Source organism: Pongo pygmaeus, chromosome 23 (genome assembly GCF_028885625.2).
Source record: "Pongo pygmaeus isolate AG05252 chromosome 23, NHGRI_mPonPyg2-v2.0_pri, whole genome shotgun sequence".
Classification (NCBI taxonomy): Eukaryota; Metazoa; Chordata; class Mammalia; order Primates; family Hominidae; genus Pongo; species Pongo pygmaeus.
This window is the reverse complement of record NC_085931.1, coordinates 41,781,624-41,802,375: the sequence shown is the minus strand read 5'-3', so window position 1 is coordinate 41,802,375 and position 20,752 is coordinate 41,781,624. Positions and strand designations below refer to the sequence as shown.

The window sequence follows — 20,752 nt, the reverse complement described above, 5'->3', positions numbered from 1 at the left end:
CCTCTTGTGGGGTCTGGATCAGGACCCCTTTCCTATAACACATCTGCTCCCCCACCTCCATTCCCTGTGAGGACTAAGCTCTGATATTTTTCATCTTGCCCAAATTCCTATCTAAGGCGTCTGGGGAGTCATGCCCTAAAAACCATACATTCTCATCAGATGGGTTTTATTTAACCTTATATATCGTGACTTACTTTCCAACCTGACTCTGGCATAACATTACGAGTCAAGGAAGAAAAAGTATTTTATCCCAAAACATGCTTCTTTGCCATATTTTGAAGTGGCCCTGCAAAGCTGTCCTTTGTGGGAGAAAACGTGCCTCTGTAAAGAATCTCTATTCACAGAGCTAGATCGTTTTCTTCCAGGCCCTCCAAACCCTGAAGAGATTAAGTAAGAGTCTTAGCACCTTTTTAAAGGTCTGATTAGGAAACATTTGTCATCTATTGTCTCCAAGGGGAGCCACTATAAGACTTAAAAAGAACCTTGGTCTCCACAATCTTTTATCTTAACCTGAACATTTCCTTTCTGTTGATCCCAGGTCTTTAGACAACTCAACCAAGTGCCAACCAGAAAATGTTTAAATTTACCTATAGCCTGGAAGGCCCCCTCCCCACCTTGCTTTTGAGCTGTCCCACCTTTCTGAACCAAACCAATGTATTTCTTAAATGTAGTTGCTGCCTCATGCCTCCCTAAAATATATAAAACCAAGCTGCGCCCCGACCACTTTGGGCACGTGTTCCCAGGACCTCCCAAGAGCTATGTCATGGCCGTGGTCACTCATATTTGGCCCAGAATAAATCTCTTCAAATATTTTGCAGAGTCTGTTTTTGTTGACACCTGCAGTGAAGAAGGCCCTGGGGGCCATCTAGCTGCCCCTTCTGCTGGGATGGTCACAAACATGCTTACTGCCCCCTTTGGCCTCCTTGGGGATGTGGGAACCCTGGCCTTCTCAGAGCCCACCCAGCAACCAGCACCCACCCTGGTTGGCCTCCCACGGTCAGGATGCCAGTTGGGGAGCAGCAAACCTGGGTGCCACGGGTCTGCACGCTGCCTCCCCAGCAGTAGCTGGTTTGGTTCAGCCTGGAGCTGAGGTGGCTGCTGTTGCTCATCATGGTAGGGCCCGAGCTCTCTGCGGCCACATCCTCCCTGCAGTGTTAGGCCTCAGGTTTGTCACTGGCCCTTGTCTACCCTGGGCCAGTCCCTGGCCGTGGCACAGAAGGAAGGAAAGCCACGTTCTGCTATCCTCCCCAGCTCAGAGAGGTAATTGGTCTTGTCTGGCAGAAGTGGGACTGGCACTTTCTACCAAGCTACCTCAGAGTCTGAATCACATAACTGCTTTTAAGGTTTTCCCTTCAAGCTTGTGGCCTACTAAGACATCCAGAATCTTTTCAGCTTCCCAGGTCCATAGGTGGTTCCACCACACTGTTTTGAAGCAGGGGTTGGTCATTCTGCCCTGTCATTACAGTGGAGCGGATGGCTCAGGCTTCAGCTGTCCCTGGAGGACAGTGAGATCAAATCTAGGAACCTCTGGATTTGCCCTTTCTGGACACATTCTTGAACCCAGTAGGAAGGGACGTTTCCTTGGCCCACATCTGCATCAATGGCCCCAGCTGCCACTCCCCAGCACTTCCTCCCCACCCAATTGCCCCAGCTGACCTGGAGCACCCACTGAGCTCCATGCACATCACAGGCTGTCCCACCCCAAAGGAGGAAGATGGGCACACCAGTCCTCACCTGTGACACAGTGACAAGGCAGCTGTTGAGGAAATATCAGGAGGTGATGTGGCAGGCAGGGCGAGGGAGCACTCAACAGACGTGCCTCATGGATCCCCTCCCGCATCTGCCCTGGCACCTGGTGCCCAGGCCACGACTGCTAACTCCCACCACTCCTCAGACCTCTGCAGCATCGCTCTCCCAGGAAACGGCCTGCCCTCTCAGTCAGAACCACTCAGATGCCTGCCCATTGGGTCAGTCTTTCCAGCGACTGTGCCAGGAATGCCCCTGAATCAGCAGCTGCTCCCAGACATTTGCTGCCAAGTGACACCTACCAGGGGGATGGGACTGACAGCAGTGGGAGCGAGATGGGGGTGTCCTGAAGTGGCCTCAGGAGAGCACCTCCAAGGGTGGGAGGCTCCCCAAGGCTGTGCACTGGGGCACCCTGCCTGGGGACTCGCCCACCCCACAGGGAGAGCCCAAGCTCTGGTGGCCAACCTGGCTTGGTGGAAAGGGGCCCCCAGGCTGCCCCTGTTCCAGGGCGCTGGCTGCACAGCCTACCCCAGGGACGCCACTCCTTGAACAAGGCCTCCTCTGGGCACCTTCCCTCCCCCATCTCCCTCAAGCACCACGCAGGGTGGGCAGGGCAAGGTGTGCCTCCTCATCCCGGAGATGTGGCATGGCCTGCCCAAGGAAGCCAGCAGAGTGTGGTGGCCAGGGGCGCACTATCAGGAGTTGGAAAACCTGGGTTCCAGCAGAAGCCCCTTGGCCCCTCTGAGCCCACATCCTCTCTGTGAGACATACAGTGATGCCCGACAGATGCTGTGCCCACAAGCTGCCCTGTCTCTGCTCACCCGGCAAAATTCTCCAGGTGGGAGGAATGCAGTCACCCCCATTGGACAGATGAAGGTCTCCTCCCTGCAGGTTGAGGCAGGGGGAAAGGCCTCCTCGAGGAAAGAAAGAAACCTCCTTATCTCATGCGCCTCATCCTGATGATGTGTGAGACTGAGTCCAGGGTGTTGAAGGTCTGGGCTATTTTGAGTTTATGGGTCTTATAAGGCTGTCCCTTGGGTGTGGGGCTGCAGTCACTGTCCATCATGCAATTTGCAGACCCCATAGTGGGCCTGGGTGAGTCCTGGGAGACCCAGCTCCAGGCCTGACTCCACTGCTCCCTGGCTTGTGACTGGGAGCCTAGCCTTTCACCACCTGGAGTCCTACAGCGGCCTTCCTGCTTCAGCCCTGTCCCTCTCTTACTGCGATAGGCCTTAGAGTGAGGACCCTGAAAACAGACTCAGAGACAGCATGCCCCAGCAGCCAGACCAGATGGCACCTCTTTGCTGGTTTTGTGCCAGTGGGTGTAAGGGCGGTGGCGGAGGTGGGGAGACGGTATCCCTCTGGGTGCCTCAGGAATGTTCTAGACCCTTACAGAAGCCCTGTGAGTTGGGTAGAGAGAGACTCCCACTCCATCCCAAGACAGCAAAGCTAGCCCTGAGGGCACCCAGCAAGGAGGTGGCAGAGCCAGATCCAGAACCCAGGTCCTGAACTGAGAGCTTGCTCTAACTCCTACCTGCTGCAGCTCCCACAAGGCCCTCCTCCCCACATTGCCCTAAGCTCGGCCCAGGGCTCAGTCAAGTTAGTCTTGGTTCCAGCCTCCTGTTCATGGGCTCTCCGACGCTGCTGCTCTGCTGACCCTGGCCCACGCAGGCCTCCAGGCTCTGCTGAGTTGGTCTCAAGGCGCAGAGTGCAAGTGAGGAAGGGCAACCTCATCTCCCTGGGCGCCGCTTCAGGGAAGTCCCCTGCATCCCGAGACTGAAGGCCGGGGAGAAGGGGCTAATCGGGTCAGTACAGGGTGAACAGGATGGGATCCCAGGTCTGTCTAGCCCCAGGGCCACCTCCACACAAGGCACGATCCCCTTGCCTGCCTGATGTGAGCAGGGGTGCAGAGGCCAGGGCTGGGCTGTGCCTGGGGAGAGTGAATGGGTGCTTCATGGTTTTCTGGGTTCTTGCCTATCTGGGTGTACAAGGCCTCTGCCCCGCCCTCCCTCATCCCTGCACCATCACTTCCTGCTAATCTCCTACAGCCCCCAGAATCATCCTCTCCGTCCACAAGTTCTCACATAGATGGGTGCTTTGTTTTCATATACCTCATGTCATTTACAACAAGACTTATGAAAGAGCCATACAACAGCAGTTTAAAATAGTAGCCAAAGGTCATGGTAAGAATTCCCACAAACTCACATCTGAGGGTGCCTGGGCTTCCCAGCAGCAAAAGCAAAGAGGGAAAGATGACCAGAGAACAAAGATGAATTAGGCCTCCTACCTCCTACCTTTGCTGTTCACAGGGACTCAAATACTTTAGAAATGACTATTTTCTCCTTCAAGGGAAAATGGAGTATTTGTTGTTTTTTCCACAGATCCGGGCAGCTGACAGCCTCTCATAGAAAATGGTGTCCAATCCTCTCCAGCCTCATCTCCTGGGGCTCCATTCCTTCCCAGGGCCCTGAGTGTGGCCCACCAGGTATCATGTCTTCTTGCCTTTCCCTGGCTCAAATTCAAACCCTCCTGCTGATTCTGATGCCAGCCCCACCTCCCTCACACCGCAGGCCCACTGTGGGGCAGGGCATTGCAGGCATTCTTACAAGAACTGAGGTAGATTTTTTTTTTATATATAGTGTGCATGACCAAGGAGGAAATGGAGGCTCAGGGTGACTGAGGGACTCGCCCAAGGCCACAAGGAGGTGTGTGTAGGGCCAGGATCCAAGTCCCTGAGCATCTCACCTGCATGTCCCCCAGGGCACGGAACCAGTGCTGTTAGGGTTTACTTTGTAAAGCTAAATCTTGATTGCTGTCTGGGAGCCCCATGAGGGCAGGGATGTTGTGGGATCCCAGAGCCTTCCTGGTGTGGAGCTAGGTTCCTGGGAGATAGTCACTAACAAGGCTGCCTGGGAATAACCCTGTCCAAGCAACAGAGCCCAACCCTAGCCTCAGGGAGAAGGGGTGGCCTCCCAGCACCCTTAGCCCCAGCTGAGGACTTTGTCCACACAGCCAGGGTTGCTGGCTGATAACTTGGCCGTGGGTGACCTCGGTCCCCCTCAAGGCTACCAAAGGGCCAGCTGGCATCATACAGCAGGGAGACAGGAAGTCCCCGGGACAGCCGGGCCTCATTTGGGTAGATGTGCCTAGGCTGGGCACATGCAGGTCGGAGAGTGTCACAGTCACCTAAAAGCGGGGCAGGGTGAAAGCTGCTGTGCCTTAATATCAAAGCCTCATGTGGCTGCACCCAAGGCCTTTACCACCACAGCACATGAGCTGCCTGGTCACCCCATGGATGCAGAGAACCCGTCCACCTCCCCCAGCCCGGATGCACCCACCTGGTGTCCATCCCTGACTCCCAGGGTCTCCTCTGCTGCTGCCGGCCTTCTCCAGGCCCCATCCTGGCTGTGCTGTGGGGAGAGGCAGGCGCCTGGCGTGGCCCTGCTGTTCTCAGAATGCTAAGCTGGGCTGTGTGCTGTGTGCTCAATAAGCTGGATTAGGCTTGGGGCCCGGCAGAGGGACTGGCAGGGGGAGGTTCCCGGGGGCCCAGGGAGGGCCTGGCTGACCCAGCCCAGGCCTGAACGTGGTCTCGTTTCTCTGAGGCTGTGTGACAACTCTACCTGGGGCCAGGAGACTCATGCTCAGCTGTGAGCAGGAGGAGAGACGGGCTGACCTGAAGCCCCCTACCCACACATTTGTGTCCTGAATTGTTTAAGGGGAAGAGAGTGAGGGGTCCTAGTGGGAGCTGGAGGTGGTACCTGGGCCCTACATGGGTGCTACCCCACTGCCCACCCTGGGACAGGCCTGTAATCTCCTGGTGCCCTCCTGGGGTCCTACAGAGTTCCTGATTCTGTGACCTGTCAGGTTGATTGTCCTCAGCATGGGGACAGAGTTCAAGTTTCCCAGCCCTGTCCCTTCCGCCTACCCCCAGTGCTGCATAGAGGGTTCTGGTGAAAGGGGTGTTGGGGGTGTGGGTGCTCTGAGATGCAGAGGGGCCGGCCTGGGGTGCAGGGCCCCTGGGCAGTGTGGTCCTGTCTCCATGGGGAGGGCAGGGAGCCTGTCGAGTTGCCCCCAAGCAGAGTGAGAACCACAAAGCTCGACAGACAAGGGGGGGGTCTCCGCCCTGGGGCAGCCCCACCTGGGGAGTCCAGGCCCTGCCTGACCACCAGGGACTCTCCCTACTGAGAAGTCTGGCCTGGGGAAGAAGGCTGTAAGGGCTGCCCACCCAGGGGAAACCAAGTCAGGGGCCATGCCATGTGAGGTCTGAGCGGGGGTTGCTGGTGGTCACCGGTGCCCCATGGGACAGACATTGAGCGTCTCTGACCTGGAAACCTTTGCCCAGATGTACCCCAGGAAGAGGAGGACAAACTCTAATCGCTTTTGCTGTTCCTAATCCTAATCCTGACAGCGATCTCACTGCTCCCTGGGCCAGGCGGGAGAGCAAGGTGTGAGGTCAGCTAGCCTGGGTCCCCTGTGTGTGACCTAGGGCAGCCTCTCAAGCTCTCGGGAACATGCAGAGCCAGGACCCTGTCTGGCCTTCAGTGGCTGCCTGGAAACTTCCCTCCTAGACAGGGATGTGAGGGAGGCACCAGAGGCCTGCTGGGCATTGACGTGGGCAGCCACTGGGCTCACAGAGGAGGTGGGAGATGGGCCAAATGCCCAGATGGTCCAGGCTGGGCGATTGGCTCCAGCCATTAGCACACGGAGGAGGTCCCAGCGCCCCTGGTGCAGGGATAATGGGAGAAAGGGCCGTGTTATTATCTGCGGCTGGTCCAGGACCTGCCAGGCATCTGACGTGTCTGCCCTCTGGCTCTGGGCTCCCAGGTGGGTGGCCAGAGAACCCTCTGCTCTCCGGGTTTCTAGGGCCAAGGCTACCCACCCTCCACGCTGATCCTCACATCCCTTGTTGCCACAGACCCTGCCTCTCACCAGCCTGGGGTTCTGAAGGTGATGAGTGGTGACATCACAGAGTCATGGTCTCCCTGAACCCCTCTGCATGGCCAGGGGACTCACTGGAGTAACAGGATCTTGCTTCCTCTGCCATTGAGGAGTGGCAGGCTGGCCTCACCTATTTTTTTTTTGAGACAGAGTCTTGCTCTTGCCCAGGCTGGAGGACAGTGGTGCCATCTCAGCTCACTGCAACCTCTGCCTCCCAGGCTCAAGCGATTCTCGTGCCTCAGCCTTCTGAGTAGCTGGGACTACAGGAACCTGCCACCACACCTGGCTAATTTTTGTATTTTTAGTAGAGACAGGGTTTCACTATGTTGGCCAGGCTGGTCTCAAACTCCTGACCTCAAGTAACCTGCCTGCCTCGGCCTCCCAAAGTGCTGGGATTACAGGCGTGAGCCACCATGCCTGGCTTGGCTTCACTTTACACAAGACGAAACCCAAGCTCAGCAGGTGCCTCACAAAGGCAGGAAGGAGCTGCACTGCGATTCTGGTCTTAAGTGTCCAAGACCCAGACTGGGGACCCATGGAGCCACAAGGGGAAGTGCTGGGCTCCCCCGGGGATCCCTTTGGCCCAGCCAAGCTGTCATGCTGTGTCTCCATCACCTGCCTGACCCCCGAGGCTGAGCTCCCAGGGCCTGCTCCTCACAGCCGCACTTGGCACAGGCTGGTAGCACACAGGTGTTTCAGCCCTTCCCAGTCCCCACTGGGGGTCGATCAGAATGTTTCCTTGACGTGACTCACTCTTGGCACTGGTGAAGCAGCTTTCCAGTCCAATTAAAACTTTAAAATAGCCTCTCCACATTCAAAATAGTTTGCCACTCGCACACAGGAACCAACACCATCTGGCTTCCAGTTTGCCAACTGATTTTAGACAAATCTGGAATCTATTTTTACCCATCTCCCCAGGCCCAGGCCCTGGATGAGCAAGCTGTCAGAGCAGGACGGTGGTCAGCTGGGCAGAAACCTGCCCCACAGGCCCCAGAGGGACAAGGGAGGGCAGCTCTGGGCCTCTCACCCCTGCCTGGGTTGGCCTAAGGAACCTGGGCCGTGAGCCAAGAGGGGCCTCAGAGAACCTCAGCATGTCCAGCAGTGGGGCCCCTTCTGATGGGGGTCTTTGTTTCTACGATGCCCCACATCAGAAGCCCTGTCTGAGGGCCCCAAGTTGCTGTCTCTGTTCCTGTGACACTCTTCCCAGCGGCCCCTGGCTACCCCCAGTGCCCACTCTGGCTATCTGGTGCCCCCAATGTCTCCTACTTCCCCCTCGTACTTTGCCCTTGCAGCTGGCGTGTCCCCAAGTGGAGTGTCCCCCGAGCCCACTCCATCGAGTGCTGGCTGTGCCGGGTGCCCTTCCTCCCCAGGTTTTTCCGTGTCCTTGCCATCAGGATGTCGCAGGCACCCCATACTGCCCAGCCAGCCCTGCGGCAGGCACCAAAGTGTGTCTCCTGAGGGATGCTACCTTCCTTGGTAAACCCAGGGACCAAGAGTGCGGCGTCTCTCCCATCAGGCCTGGTAACCATCTACCCTCTGTTGGCCAGCCCTGCCCTCCCTGCTTTCTGCCTGCACTGGGCACCTCGAGCTAGCTCTGCAAGCTAGCTCTGCCCACTCATTGGCTACACAAAACCCACTCCTGGGAAAGACCCTCCTGCATCCTGCGGAACTGTGTGTGGGCCAAGCAGGGCGTCAGACAGCAAGGCCCCCATTCTCTAGCGGCCCAGGCCCCCAGCATGGGGTCCTTCCCCTTGGCCTCTTTTCTCAACCACACAGCAACTCTGCTGTCCCTGACTTCAGCTCAGAGCAGCACTGCCCACTCTCACGGGCGCCAGCTCTACTCTCTCTGCCCGAGGGGCTCCTGAAGGGTCTCTGAGCACCTGCCCCTGCCTCGCGGATAGCGCATTCTCCAAACAGCAGAGGGGTCTTGCTAAAATGCACGTGGGATCATTTTATTTGGCCTTGAGTCATTGACATTGGCATTGAGTCACTTGGCATTGAGTCCTTTGTCTCATTTCAAGTGGAAGCAGAATGCTGTCAGCACAAGGTCCCTTGTGACTGGCCTCCTCTTCACTCCAACCTCCCCTCCTGTGGCTCCCGGTGCGCACTCCAGGGCACCTGGCACCTGTGCCCCTGCTCAGCCCCCAGCCTGTCTGCACCTGTGGCCTCTCACCCCATCCCACCTCACTGGCTCTTTCCTCTAAAGGTCCTTTTGCCACTGACATCCCATATCACCTATGTGGTTACAGCTCCCACAGGAGGGTGTGGGGCCCACAAGGCTGGGGCTGTGTTCACCCTCACAGCTCAAGGTTCCCAAGTGCCACAGGGGGTCATGTGGTCATTAGGACCATGTCCTAGGCCCAGCATGAGTGACCAACTATGAGGAGCCTTCCAAGTTCAGGAATGGGGGTCGAGTCAGGTGCAGTCGGTCTTGCCTGGGCCCCACCTGCAGGGACTGGAGGGACAGCAGCAGGAACAAGCCCACAGGCTGCTAAGAAGCAGGATGGAGCCCAGCTGCCAGCCCACCCAGGGGAGTCAGGACTGCAGGGGAAAGCACGCCCCAGCCTCGCTCTGCTGCCCTGGCCTGCAGACGGAACCTGCTCCCGCAGCTTTTTCACTTTATGGATACTAACACTCCAAGCATGAGCTTGTAATATGTACGAACTCAATCATTCTCCACCTTAAGCCAAGTGACAGAGGCAGTGCCACTGTACAAAGTACACCCTGGTGCTCAGGGAAGATGCTGCTGTGAGGGAGAATGTCCCCACCCCATGCCTGGCCGAGCACCTGTGCGCAGGCATGTTATGGTTCAAGACTCATTCTAAAAACCAAAGTCATTTAATAGTCCTATGGGGTTTCTCTTAAATGGCAGGAGAATTCAGTTACCCAAAACAGTAATTCAAGCAAGGATCTGCTAGGCTGGCTTTTATCAGAGTCAAAAAAAATTACCCACTAGGGAATTTTGCCAGACACTAAGCGACTCATTCATTTGCTCCTGTGATTTTTCACAATATTCTCCCCACCCCTCCTCTCTCTCTCTCTCTCATTTGCCGAGGCTCCCATGTGCTGGGCTCTGAGCCAGGCATAGAGGCTACAGGGCTACGGGGATTGTGAGAGATACTGTGTTCCGCCCTTGCAGGAAGGACAGGGTCAAGATGCTGCAGTGGAAAGATCTGTGAGACTCTGCAGGCCTGCAGAAGGTGGGTGATCAGTGGTGCCAGGACAGGGATGCAGGGTGAGGGTGGACAGGGGACGTGTTCCTGATCTCCTGCCCCCGATCAAGGGGAGGGTCAGGTTTATTTCTCTACCATAATGCAGCAGTGTAGTGGGCTCTGGAATCAGGAAGACATGGGCTTGTATCCCTTTCAGCTGGGATCCTGAGCCCCTCAGCCTTGGTCTCCCCATGCATAAGCCTGCAGAGTGGGGGCAGGGGAAGTGCATGCAGAATGTCTGGCATGCCACGCAACGCATGGAACACTCATCCCCTTTCCCATCCTGGCTCCCCACTGGCAGGGCCTGTCCCAGCCCCTCATAGCCCGGTCCTTAGGAGCTGGGGCATGGGTGTCGGGGGAACTGCCACCAGGGCAGGAAGACACAACCAGGGACGGGTGGCCTGTGGGGAACGGGTCGGGAGAGGCTGCTGGGCCCACCAGGGATGCTCAGGAATCGTGTGAACCCCATACCCTGTTTCTCTCTCATGGCTGAAAACCAAGAGCCAAGCTGATCTCTCCAGGTTCCCTGAGGGGGACGGCAAGGAGTCTGCTCTCCTTTCCAGGGCAGTGGGGCGGTGAGGCCACCACCCACACAGTTGACAAGCCTCACCCAATGACCAAGTCCTGCCCATGGGCCCACCATGACTGGAGAACTGTCCAGAGGCCCAGGAAGGGTAACTGGGTGGAAAGGTGGGAATAACAGAGGGGCTTCAGAGCCAAACTGGTGCAGGTCCCCATCCCGGCCAGAGCAGAAAGACCTGCGCACGATGACAGCCCAGAAGGGAAAATAGTAATATTTTCCTTCTCTGCCTGGGAGAAAGCCTACTTCCCATTCTGTGTCTGCTGCCTCGGCCCTCTGTAGGCCCAGCCAAGGCTTGCCCTGGCTTTCCCGCTGGGCTGTGGTCAGCTGGACAGGAATCTGCCTCTCCGCCAACTGGGAACCTTCCCGGGCTCTCCCTAAACTTGGCCTTGAAAAGTGGGCATGTGAGCTGGCGGCCCTGGGTCATCTTAGAACAGGTCACACTAATGAGCACATGCTTGGCAGCCTGTCACTTCAATAGTTTGCTGGACTGCCTGTTCCCTGCGAGTCCCTGCCTGGCACAGGCCTGGGCAGGGATCAGGAGGCAGCTGCTAAGGTCTGATGTCAAATGCCCATCAGGCAGGGCTTTCCTATCTGTGTGATGAGAGAGGAGTTGCCCTGAGTTCACGACGGGGCTGCTGACTTACTCAGATGCTGACCCCAGAGGGTCCTTCCAAGGCCCACAAAGTACACCCTCCGAGTCCGGCTAGAAAGAACCCTGCCAGGGCCAGGCGCGGTGGCTCACTCCTGTAATCTCAGCATTTTGGGAGGCCAAGGCAGGCGGATTAACCTGCAGTCGGGAGTTCGAGACCAGCCTGACCAACATGGAGAAACCCCGTCTCTACTGAAAATACAAAATTAGCCAGGCGTGGTGGTGCATACCTATAATCCCAGCTACTCAGGAGTCTGAGGCAAGAGAATAGCTTAAACCTGGGAGGCCGAGGTTGCAGTGAGCCAAGATCATGCCATTGCACTCCAGCCTGGGAAACAAGAGCAAAACTCTGTCTCAAAGAAAAAAAAAAAAAAAAGAAAGAACCCTGCCAATCAAAATGCCACAAGGCAGAGGGAGGGTGGAGCCCCGTGTGGCGTGCACATGGAAAGTGTGGTTACCCATAGGATTTAATGCCACGAAATGCTGTTCCAGGCCAGGTGATCCCTCTGGAAGGGGAGTGCAGGGGGGTGTGGGGTGCAGGGGTGACCTCGGCAGGCTGAGGCCTCGGGGCTGGGCCTCCACTTTCTCACTGACCTTGTTCAGTTGAGAAAATGGGACTAGAAGAGCTTTGTAAAAGGTAACATCACAGGTAAATGTGAGCTGTGGGCCACTTGGAGTGCTTTATCTAGAGACACAAGACCCACTATGAAACATCACTCGCTGGCACTCCCACGGGGCTACTGTTGGGGACACCTGTGAGTAAGACACTCAGCCTGACCTCAGGGAGCACAAAGCCCAGTGGGGAGTGGTTGAAACAGTGGATTAAGTGCCACGTGGTGGTGTGCCTGAGAGCTGGGGTCCCAGCCAGGAGGATGGCTACCCAAGAGAGGCCTTGGAAAGCCATGGTGATGTCCCTGTGGGGTTCTGAAGGATGACAAGGGAGCTGCCAGTACCTGAAGGGTGAGGAAGGGGTGTTCTAGAAGGTACAGCACTGGCAAAAGCGTGGGGGGTTGAAACACAGTGTTGCTGTTCCAGATTCCCAATCCAGAAACCACCTCTGAGCACCTTGTTCCCTCAAACACCTGGGGCCGAAGCCACACCTGATGTGAGGTGAGGATGGCTGCAGCGCCCTGCGAGGATCAGACAGTGCGTGGAATGGGCCTGTACCACTAGCCGTGGGTCCTAGGCTCTCGGGAATCATCCAGAGGCTCCCCCTCCCTGCCCTTCTAGGAGCTGAGGACCTAAAGGCTTATGATATCAATGTCCTTTCCCAAACTTGAAAGAAATTTAGAAATCATCTGACTTTTCTTTTTTTTCCTCTCTTTTTTTTTTTTTTTTTTTTTCTGAGACAGTCTCACTCTGTCGCCAGGCTGGAGTGCAGTGGCATGATCTTGGCTCACTGCAACCTCCATCTCCTGGGTTCTAACGATTCTCCTGCCTCAGCCTCCTGAGTAGCTGGGACTACAAGCATGCACCACCATGTCTGGCTAATTTTTGTTTGTTTGTTTTGTTTTTTTGAGACAGAGTCTCACTCTGTCGTTCAGGTTGGAATGCAGTGGTGCGATCTTGGCTCACTGCAACGTCTGCCTCCTGGGTTCAAGTGATTTTCCTGTCTTAGCCTCCTAAGTAGCTGGGATTACAGGTACGTGCCACCACGCCCAGCTAATTTTTGTATTTTTAGTAGAGACGGGGTTTCACCATGTTGGCCATGCTGGTCTTGAACTCCTGGCCTCAAGTGATCCACCCACCTTAGCCTCCCAAAGTGTTGGGATTACAGGTGTGAGCCACCACACCCAACCACCCTGACTTTTCTCCTGAAGCCGGAACAACCCCAGATTCTTTGTGGTTTTGGGGAAAAGTGAAGATGGAGCAGCCAGCCTGTCCCTGAAGGAAGAGAGCTGCCTGCCCCAGCGCGCTGTGAAGGACACCCTCCATGTGGGCTTTGTCTGGCCAGCCGTCCCTCATTTTAGGCTCCACTTCTATGATCTGGCTCAATCAGAGCCCACAAGGTGGAAAACACACAGCATTTCACCAGGAGGAGGGTCTGCCCTGTTCAAGGAACCAGTGGCAGTAGAGATTTCCCTAATGCAGGCATGGGCGCTGCTGGGAGCATCCCCACACACATCACAGTCAAGGCAGGGCTGGGGAGCAGATGGAGTTGCAGTGGGGCCCCCATAGTGGGAGAAGCAGCTCCCTCTCACTGTGAGATCGGGAGAGATTTGGGGTGATGATTTCTACCTTCTGGGGACTGCAGTGCGTGGCTTCCATATCCAAGTCCCTGGCTTCCCAGGAGGGGCCCTGGTGGGGCTGCAGCCATGGTGACCAGAGGATACCTTGAAGCTGAAAGGTAAGACACTCCAGGGACTCACAGAGATCTTTGAGGTTGGGATCCTGCCCAGGGTGCGGGTGAGGCTTCCCCGTGTCCTGGCCTTGGCGTGTAGCCACAGCAGGAGGGGGCCTCTGCAACCCTCCAAGGAGGTCACCCTTACCTCCCTGAGGTAATGAGAGGATGAGGGCCATCACTTCTCTTGCAGGCCACACAGACCTGGGTTTGCATGCATCTTGGCGTGGCCACCTACCAGTTGGGTTATGCTGAGCAGTTCAGGTGACTTCCCTGAGCCTCACTTTCCACGTTGACACTAACAATCCCTCAAGGTGCTAACCAGGCTGTTGGAAGAGGTAAGTGGTCTGGTGCCTGAATAGGCTCCCTGGAGGTTTGGAGGTGGGAGCAGCATGGATGTCCTAGTTACAGAGCCCTGGTCCAACACCTTCTCCTAACAGGTACCGAAGCCAAGGCCTGGCCAAGGGTAGGAACGCATGTGTCCCATGACCTTCAGGCAAGTGGCCGGCTTTGCCTACATGGCTCCTCTGCACACAGTGGGGGCTGAACCCTTGGTGTCTGAGAGCCATGCAAATAGCCTTTCCAGAACTGCCCCAGTTCCTGCCAGGCGAGGAGTGGCTGTCAGGCAGGGTCCCCAGGGGAAACATGAGCCTCCGGGCTAGCCTGGGAGGCTACAAGCACAGTCTGTCGGGGCAGCACCGCACTCCTGCCCTCCCTGCCCCTGATTTAACAGCAGGAACTTGGGGAGGGGCCCTCATGGCAGGCTAACACCAGCAGGTTTGGCAGAACCCAGCCCAGGGCACAGCTCCTGTCACTCAGGGCTGACTCTGCCACCATGTTCCCTGGATGCTGGAGCTGCAGAAAGGAATCGTGACCAACCCCAGGGGGTTGTGCTTCTCATAAAACAATTCATTAGGCACTTAAACTTGGAGCTGTTCTGATGGCTTCGTAAACACAGATGAGCCTCTGATGGCTGATAAAAGACTGTGCAAGACGGCAGCCAGCTGAGACGCTCATTATCTCGGAAAAGCCAAAACTGCTTATTCAAGACAAAGCAGTTTTGGTCTCGGGTAGGGAGGCAGTGCCTGGGAAGCCTCCGGCAGTGGCTTCTGGGAGGGACAGGGAAATACAAATGCATTATTATGTCATTCAGTGCTTCATATTTGTGTGTGTCCCTGGTAGAAGTACAGCAATCTCGTCTGTGGGCTGTAAGGAGGACAGTGGGCCTGAGAGGGTGGATGTAGGAAAACAGTGCAGGTGACAATGGGGCCAACATGCAGGGTGGCCCAGCAGCCTCTCAGCATCCTTGGCACATGGGGCCAACCGCCCCCCACCCCCAGCACTGTGGGATCTGGGACGGACAAGGCGCACACACCTGCTGAGCTGAGGCAGGTGGGCACCTGCTGAGCTGAGGCAGGTGGGCACCTGCAGGCTGAGTTTCCCAGCAGTCGGGAAGGGGGGCACACCTCGCCCAGCCTCAGGTCCCAGGGTGGGATTCCCAAGGCTGCATTTGGGCACGCCAGGCCTGAGCTTGAGCATATCTGGGCAGGTGTGGGTGGTGGGGTGGCTCTCCTGCCCCACAATCATGCTGCCAACAGGCCAGTGAAGCGGGCTTGGGGCAGGTCTTGGATGCCCAGGTTTTAGCCCGGGCTCTTGGCCTGCAGTGAGCTCCAGCCTCTATCTTCCCACCCTGTCCTTGCATTTCTTGTGGGGCCTGGAGCTTGGTCCCAGCTCCCAGTCCGGCCCTGGTCTAACCTCCTAGTTTGGGGGCTGGGTCCCCCAGCTGGAAGTCAACCGGGCACCAGCACTGCCCACTGTCCCCAGCCAGCACGATGGCTCTCCTGAACCCCCTTCTCTGGACCTCACTTCTTCCTCTGTAGCAGCCTCCATTTCTAAACAGCTCCTCTGCTCTGGTCTCCTTACTCCCAGCAGGCCACCCCAAGCTCCTACAACTGCACCCCTGGCCTAGATGTGCCGCCCTGTGGGATTGTGCTGGGAGGAGGCTGTTGCAGTCAGACCTGTGTCTGGAGGGTGGAGGCCTGGAGGAGCACGCATACTTCTGGGGAACACTCCCCAGACAGAAAGAGGGAAGCAGGGCCAAGCACTGTCCTCCTGCCACCATCGAGACACCCTCCTGGCCCCCAGTCATAGCCGTGTGGCTTCCAGAGCCGGGGTGAGCGGCTGACTCCTGCAGCGGGGCTGCTTAGTTTACAACTGCAGTTACCCGCTCTGTCTACCATCATGCTGGCACGACCTCGGCAGGTTCAGCTCTGAGGCTCTTCCAGCTCAGGGAGCCCTCGACTGCAGCCCCCTACCACACCCTCCCCTTGTTGTGCACAGCGTCTGCTCCCACTGCATGTGGGGAGTGAACCCAGGGAGACACAGTAGCAGCCACTGAGGGCCAGTGTGGCAGCTGTGTCCCTACTGTGTGGGCAGAACTGACCCGCTGGGCTAGCTACTTAACTTGGGGCCCTGACCTTCCTTATCGAGGCATGAAGTAACTGCAGACTGCACCAGAGTCCACACCCAACTCCAGTTTCTTCCAGACAATTAAGAAGAATGTCCTTGCCCAATGACGGCCGAATGAAGGAGATGATCTGAGAACTCGGAAGCTAGCTGGGGGGCGCTGGCTTTGGGAAACACTGTGGAACTGCAGGAAATGGAATGCTGACCCTTCAAGCACCCCTGGTCACCCACTCAGGGACCCCGGGGCCGGAGCCAGGGAGCCCCGTGCCAGGGCGGTGGTGGGGGCGGGTACTCACGTTGATCATAGCATTGGATGTGATGCGGAAGAGGGTGGCCCGCTCGTTCACCACCTTCAGCTTCTCCCCACTCTCGGATGGGATCTTGAGGCCGTCCAGCTCTGTCAGGGAGCGCTGGAGTGCGGCGCCATGCTTGGCGATGAGGTCATTGCATGTGCTGAGGTCATCTAACTTCAAGGAAAGATTCTTTAGGGTGTGGTGCAGCTCGCTCTTGTTGGCTGGGGTGGTAGCCTCGTCGTCGTCCCCAGAGTCATCTGTGGAAGAAAATAGAGTTGTTATGGTCATTACGAACAGACATGGTACCAAGAGGCCTGCACAGCCAGGCCGAGCAGGGCAGGGTGGATAGCGCCATTCAGAAAACATCAGTCCCCGAGATAGTGCCCGTTCCTGTTCCTGGCCAGGGTGAGGTGCCTGCCCCATCCTGGCCTAGCCTTCCCAGGGTGGGGTGGGCAAGAGCCCACCTGACTCAGTGGGAAGGACTGTAAAGAGAGCCTAGCTTGAATGGCAGGGCCGGGACTGGGCTTCGGAGGCGGCAGGCCTGCGGGCACCCACCTGCGTGCAGGGCACCAGCTCCCTACGTTGTGGTGTGCAGGGAAGGATGGGCTATGCTGGGTGGAGAGGTGGAGACTGCTCTGTGGGCACAGAAGCCCCCAGAATGGAGCCCGGGCTCCTTTCTCAGCGTCGCAGGGCTACCCCAAGCCAGTCACCGCCGTCCAGTCAACCTCACTTTGCTCTCTGCTCATGCCCATCCCCCAGCCACACCAATCTGTCCCCTGTTCCCTGCAAAGGCCTGAGCGCTCCTGTTTGGGGCCTTTCCCGCCATGTCCCCACTGCATGGAACCTTCTCATACCTGCCCCCACCAGAGGTCCCGCCCCACCCACCCCTTTGAGGGCCAGCCCAATGCCACCTTCTGTCCAAACTCTGCCAAAAGAGCCTGGGCAACATGACAAAAGTCTATCTTCTACAAAAAATAGAAAAATTAGCCGGGCATAGTGGCATATGCTGGTGGTCCCAGCTACCCAGGAGGCTGAGGTGGGAGGATCACCTGAGCCCAGGGAGGTGAAGGCTGCAGTGAGCCGTGATCGTGCCATTGCACTCCAGCCTGTGTAACAGAATGAGACCTTGTTTCAAAAAACAAAACAAAACAAAAACACCCAAAACACAACAACAAACAAACAAAAACAAAGTCTGCCAAAAGACCTGATGTCACAGTTGAGGCTCCCCTGTCCCTGCCTTCACCGATCTCCCTGCAGGAACACAGCCATTCTCACTGATGGAATGCCTTCTGTGTGCAGACACGCTGTGGCCCCTCAATGGCCTTGCAGGGTAGGGACTGGACCATCCCCGGGCGACAGATGAGGAAATGGAGGCTCTGAGAGGTGAAGTCATGCCCACGCTGCCTGGCTGGCCACGCTCTTCCTTTCTGGCTGCTGGGGCCTCCACGAGAGGGGTAGGCTGTGCCCTCTGCGGCTCCCACGCCTCCTCTTACCTCTCTCTCACGCAGCTGCCCAGGGCCCCTTTCCTGCCAGCCCAGCCTGCACCCGGGGGCATGGGGCTGTGGGCGTCTCTGGGGGGTGGCGCACCACAGCAGGTGGGGCAGGAGGCAGCTGACCTAGGGCCAGGCTGCTGTTTAACACTGGGCACAGGGCACCAAGAGGCTGACACCACCCCGTGAGTCCCAGAGCCTGTAACTGCCAAGGGGTTTCTGAAATGCCTTGTTTAGAAATAATCAGCTAAAAACTTTTTTTAGATGAAGAAAATCTGTAACCCAAGATATAAGATTTTTTTGAAAAATGATGCATATTGTGAGAGAACGTTTCTTCCCACAGCAGGCAAGGTACACGGGGGTGGACATGGCTGAGTCACTGTTCCGAGTGCATGTGGTGTCCACGGCAGGGTCAGGCCAGCCAGCTGCATGGGGCCCGAGCCGAGGGGAGCTGAGGAGGGTGCCCACGGCATACCCTGTCCCCCTCTGGCAACAGGGGCCTTGGGTCAGCATCCAGCCAGGAGGCAGGGAGCCTCCCATCACAACTGCAGCCTCCAAATGACAATAACTTGTTATTCAAATGACCGCCTGCCCCTCTCATGGAGGCCCCAGCAGCCCAGAAGGAAGAGAGTGGCCAGCCAGGCGGCCTGAGCATGGCTTCACCTCTCAGAGCCTTGATTTCCTCATCTATCACCTGGGGATGGGACAGTCCCTACCCTGGCAAGGCCATTGAGAGGCCACAGCGTGCCTGCACTCAGAAGCCCAACTGCGGCCCCCAGACGTCTGGAGGCCACACGGGCTGGGCCAGGGTCTGGGCCACTGGCTCTGTCAGCTGTTGCTCTGGGCCTCATGGTGGAGGTCAGTAGACAGTGGCTATTCTTCCCTCCCGGCAGGCAAGAACATGCAGGTTCCGAGAGGCCAAGCCACCAGCTTAGTGCCCAGCTATTGAGGGGCAGGGTTGGGATCTGAGTCCAGCTCTGTCTGCTCACAAGCCTCCCTGTCTCTGGATCGGCCTTAGAAAGGCTCTAACGGCTGATGTGTACCACACCTTTCCAGGTGCCAGGCTGTGGGTGAGGCGCTGCCTCAGTTAATGCCTGCGAAGACCCCGTGAGGTAGATCTGGGAACAGAAAGGTGCATTGAAATTGCCCAGGGCCATGAGGTGAGGAGATTCCTGAGCAGCCAGGTCTCTGGCTTTAGAGCCTGTGCTCTTACCACCTGTCCCTGAGGCACATGTCATCTTCCCAGGTTCAGTACATCTAATAACCAGAACGGCCAGCACCCTATCCATCAGAATGGCCCCCGGCTCAACACGGGGAGGGCCTCGAGGGGGCATGCCCAATGCAGATGCGGGTCAGCCCAAATGTGACCCCTGCTTTGTAAGCAAGAGCTGGTGAGAGGCACAGTGAGTCTAACTGTAAGCATGTTAGCATCCTTCCGTGTGGCAGGTGGAAGCCGGTAGCCACATTTCTGTATAACTTGTTATTCAAGAGTATACCTTAGTAAGCAGCCCTTAAGGTCCAAATTCAAGTCCCCAGGGACACAGGGATACGCTTGTTCTGGCCTCAAGTCACTGGCCGTGTTGTTGGGGAAGGATGAGAAGGCACTTGGGCCAATGATTACCCATGAGCACAGTCTGTTCTGCAGAGACAGGCAGGGAGAGGTCCCCTCAAAGGGACAGGGAGACCAGGAGAATGAGGGAGGGTAGGACGAGAGACAGGGAATGAGTGAGTGAATGAATGAATGCTTCGGGGTCCACCTAGGCCCATGGGTTCCTCCTGGGGTTGGCGAGTCACACATGGGAAGGCAGGATTTGAAGAAAGTGGGGGACAGGTAGGGGTGAGACACAGAGGAGTAGGTTGAAAAGGGGAGAAGGTAAGGGGCCTCTGGCACAGACCAAGGAGACTGGCTCTTTGTCCTCTGGCAAAAGGGAGCATGTGGCAGTTGACAGCAGTCCATGGGAAAGACAAGACTGGTGGCAGGTGGAATCACAGGCAGATAGAGGGACAGAGAGGCCAGGAGGGGTGGGCTTGGGCAGGAAGGACCCCTGCACCCAGCCCAGGCGCACTGATGGTGGCTCCCACCCAGCTCCAAGGCCGTGAACTACCCGTCATAGGCAGGCTCCCATGCGTACCCACACACGCACCACCCCTCAAGGGAAGGTGGCATCACCCACCTCCCATGTTCTCACAGCAAGACAACGATGCTGTGACACACAGTGAGCACAGGGGCGTGGGCCTCACCCCAAGCCCAGGCAGAGGCACAGCTGAACAATGAAGGGGGCTTGGCCTCCACATGAGTAAACTCTGGCCACACTGAGTCCAGAAGTCTCAGTTCAGAACCGAGAGAGTGATTTCCTGTCATTTTAAGCCACTTGTTTGTGGTAATTTATTATGGCAGCCCCAGGAAATTAAGACAATGGCTTGAAACAACACATTTTCTTTTCCTGTTTTTTGAGACGGAGTCTTGCACTGTCGCCCAGGCTGGAGTGCAGTGGTGCGATCTCGGTTCACTGCAACCTCCACCTCCCAGGTTCATGCGATTCTCCCACTTCAGCCTCCTGAATAGCTGGCATTACAGGTGTGCACCACCACGCCTGGCTAATTTTTGTATTTTTAGTAGAGAGGGGTTTTCACTATGTTGGCCAGGCTGGTCTTGAACTCCCGACCTGTGATCCACCTGCCTCGGCCTCCCAAAGTGCTGGGATTACAGGCCTGAGCCACCGCGCCTGGCCCAGAACACACATTTATTATCTTACAGCTCTGGAAGTCAGGAGTCCTGAAATCCAGGTGTTGGCAGGGCTGCGTTCACTCCGGAGGCTCCAGGGGAGAAGGCGTTGCTTTGCCTTTTCTAGCTTCTGCAGGCCGCCCTCACTCCTTCACTCATAGCCCCTTCCTCCATCTTCAAAGCTAGCAAAGCAGCATCTTCTCTCTCTGATCTAGTGATTGTGCTGGGCCCACCTGGGTAATCCAGGAGAATCCTCATCTCAAAATTCTTCATTGTATCTGCAACATCCCTTTCGCCATCTAAGACAAG

General features: G+C 56.8%; 1 protein-coding gene across 8 annotated transcripts in view; it reads right to left on the bottom strand.

The window, feature by feature from the left end:
* OSBP2 (oxysterol binding protein 2) overlaps positions 1-20,752 on the bottom strand; it is a 215,827-nt gene that overhangs the window by 20,791 nt on the left and 174,284 nt on the right. For all 8 annotated transcript variants that reach the window (XM_063663156.1, XM_054470340.2, XM_063663154.1 and 5 more), the window contains one exon: positions 16,232-16,485. In XM_063663156.1, coding sequence (XP_063519226.1) covers positions 16,232-16,485 — 254 coding nt within the window. The remainder of the gene's footprint in view (positions 1-16,231; positions 16,486-20,752) is intronic.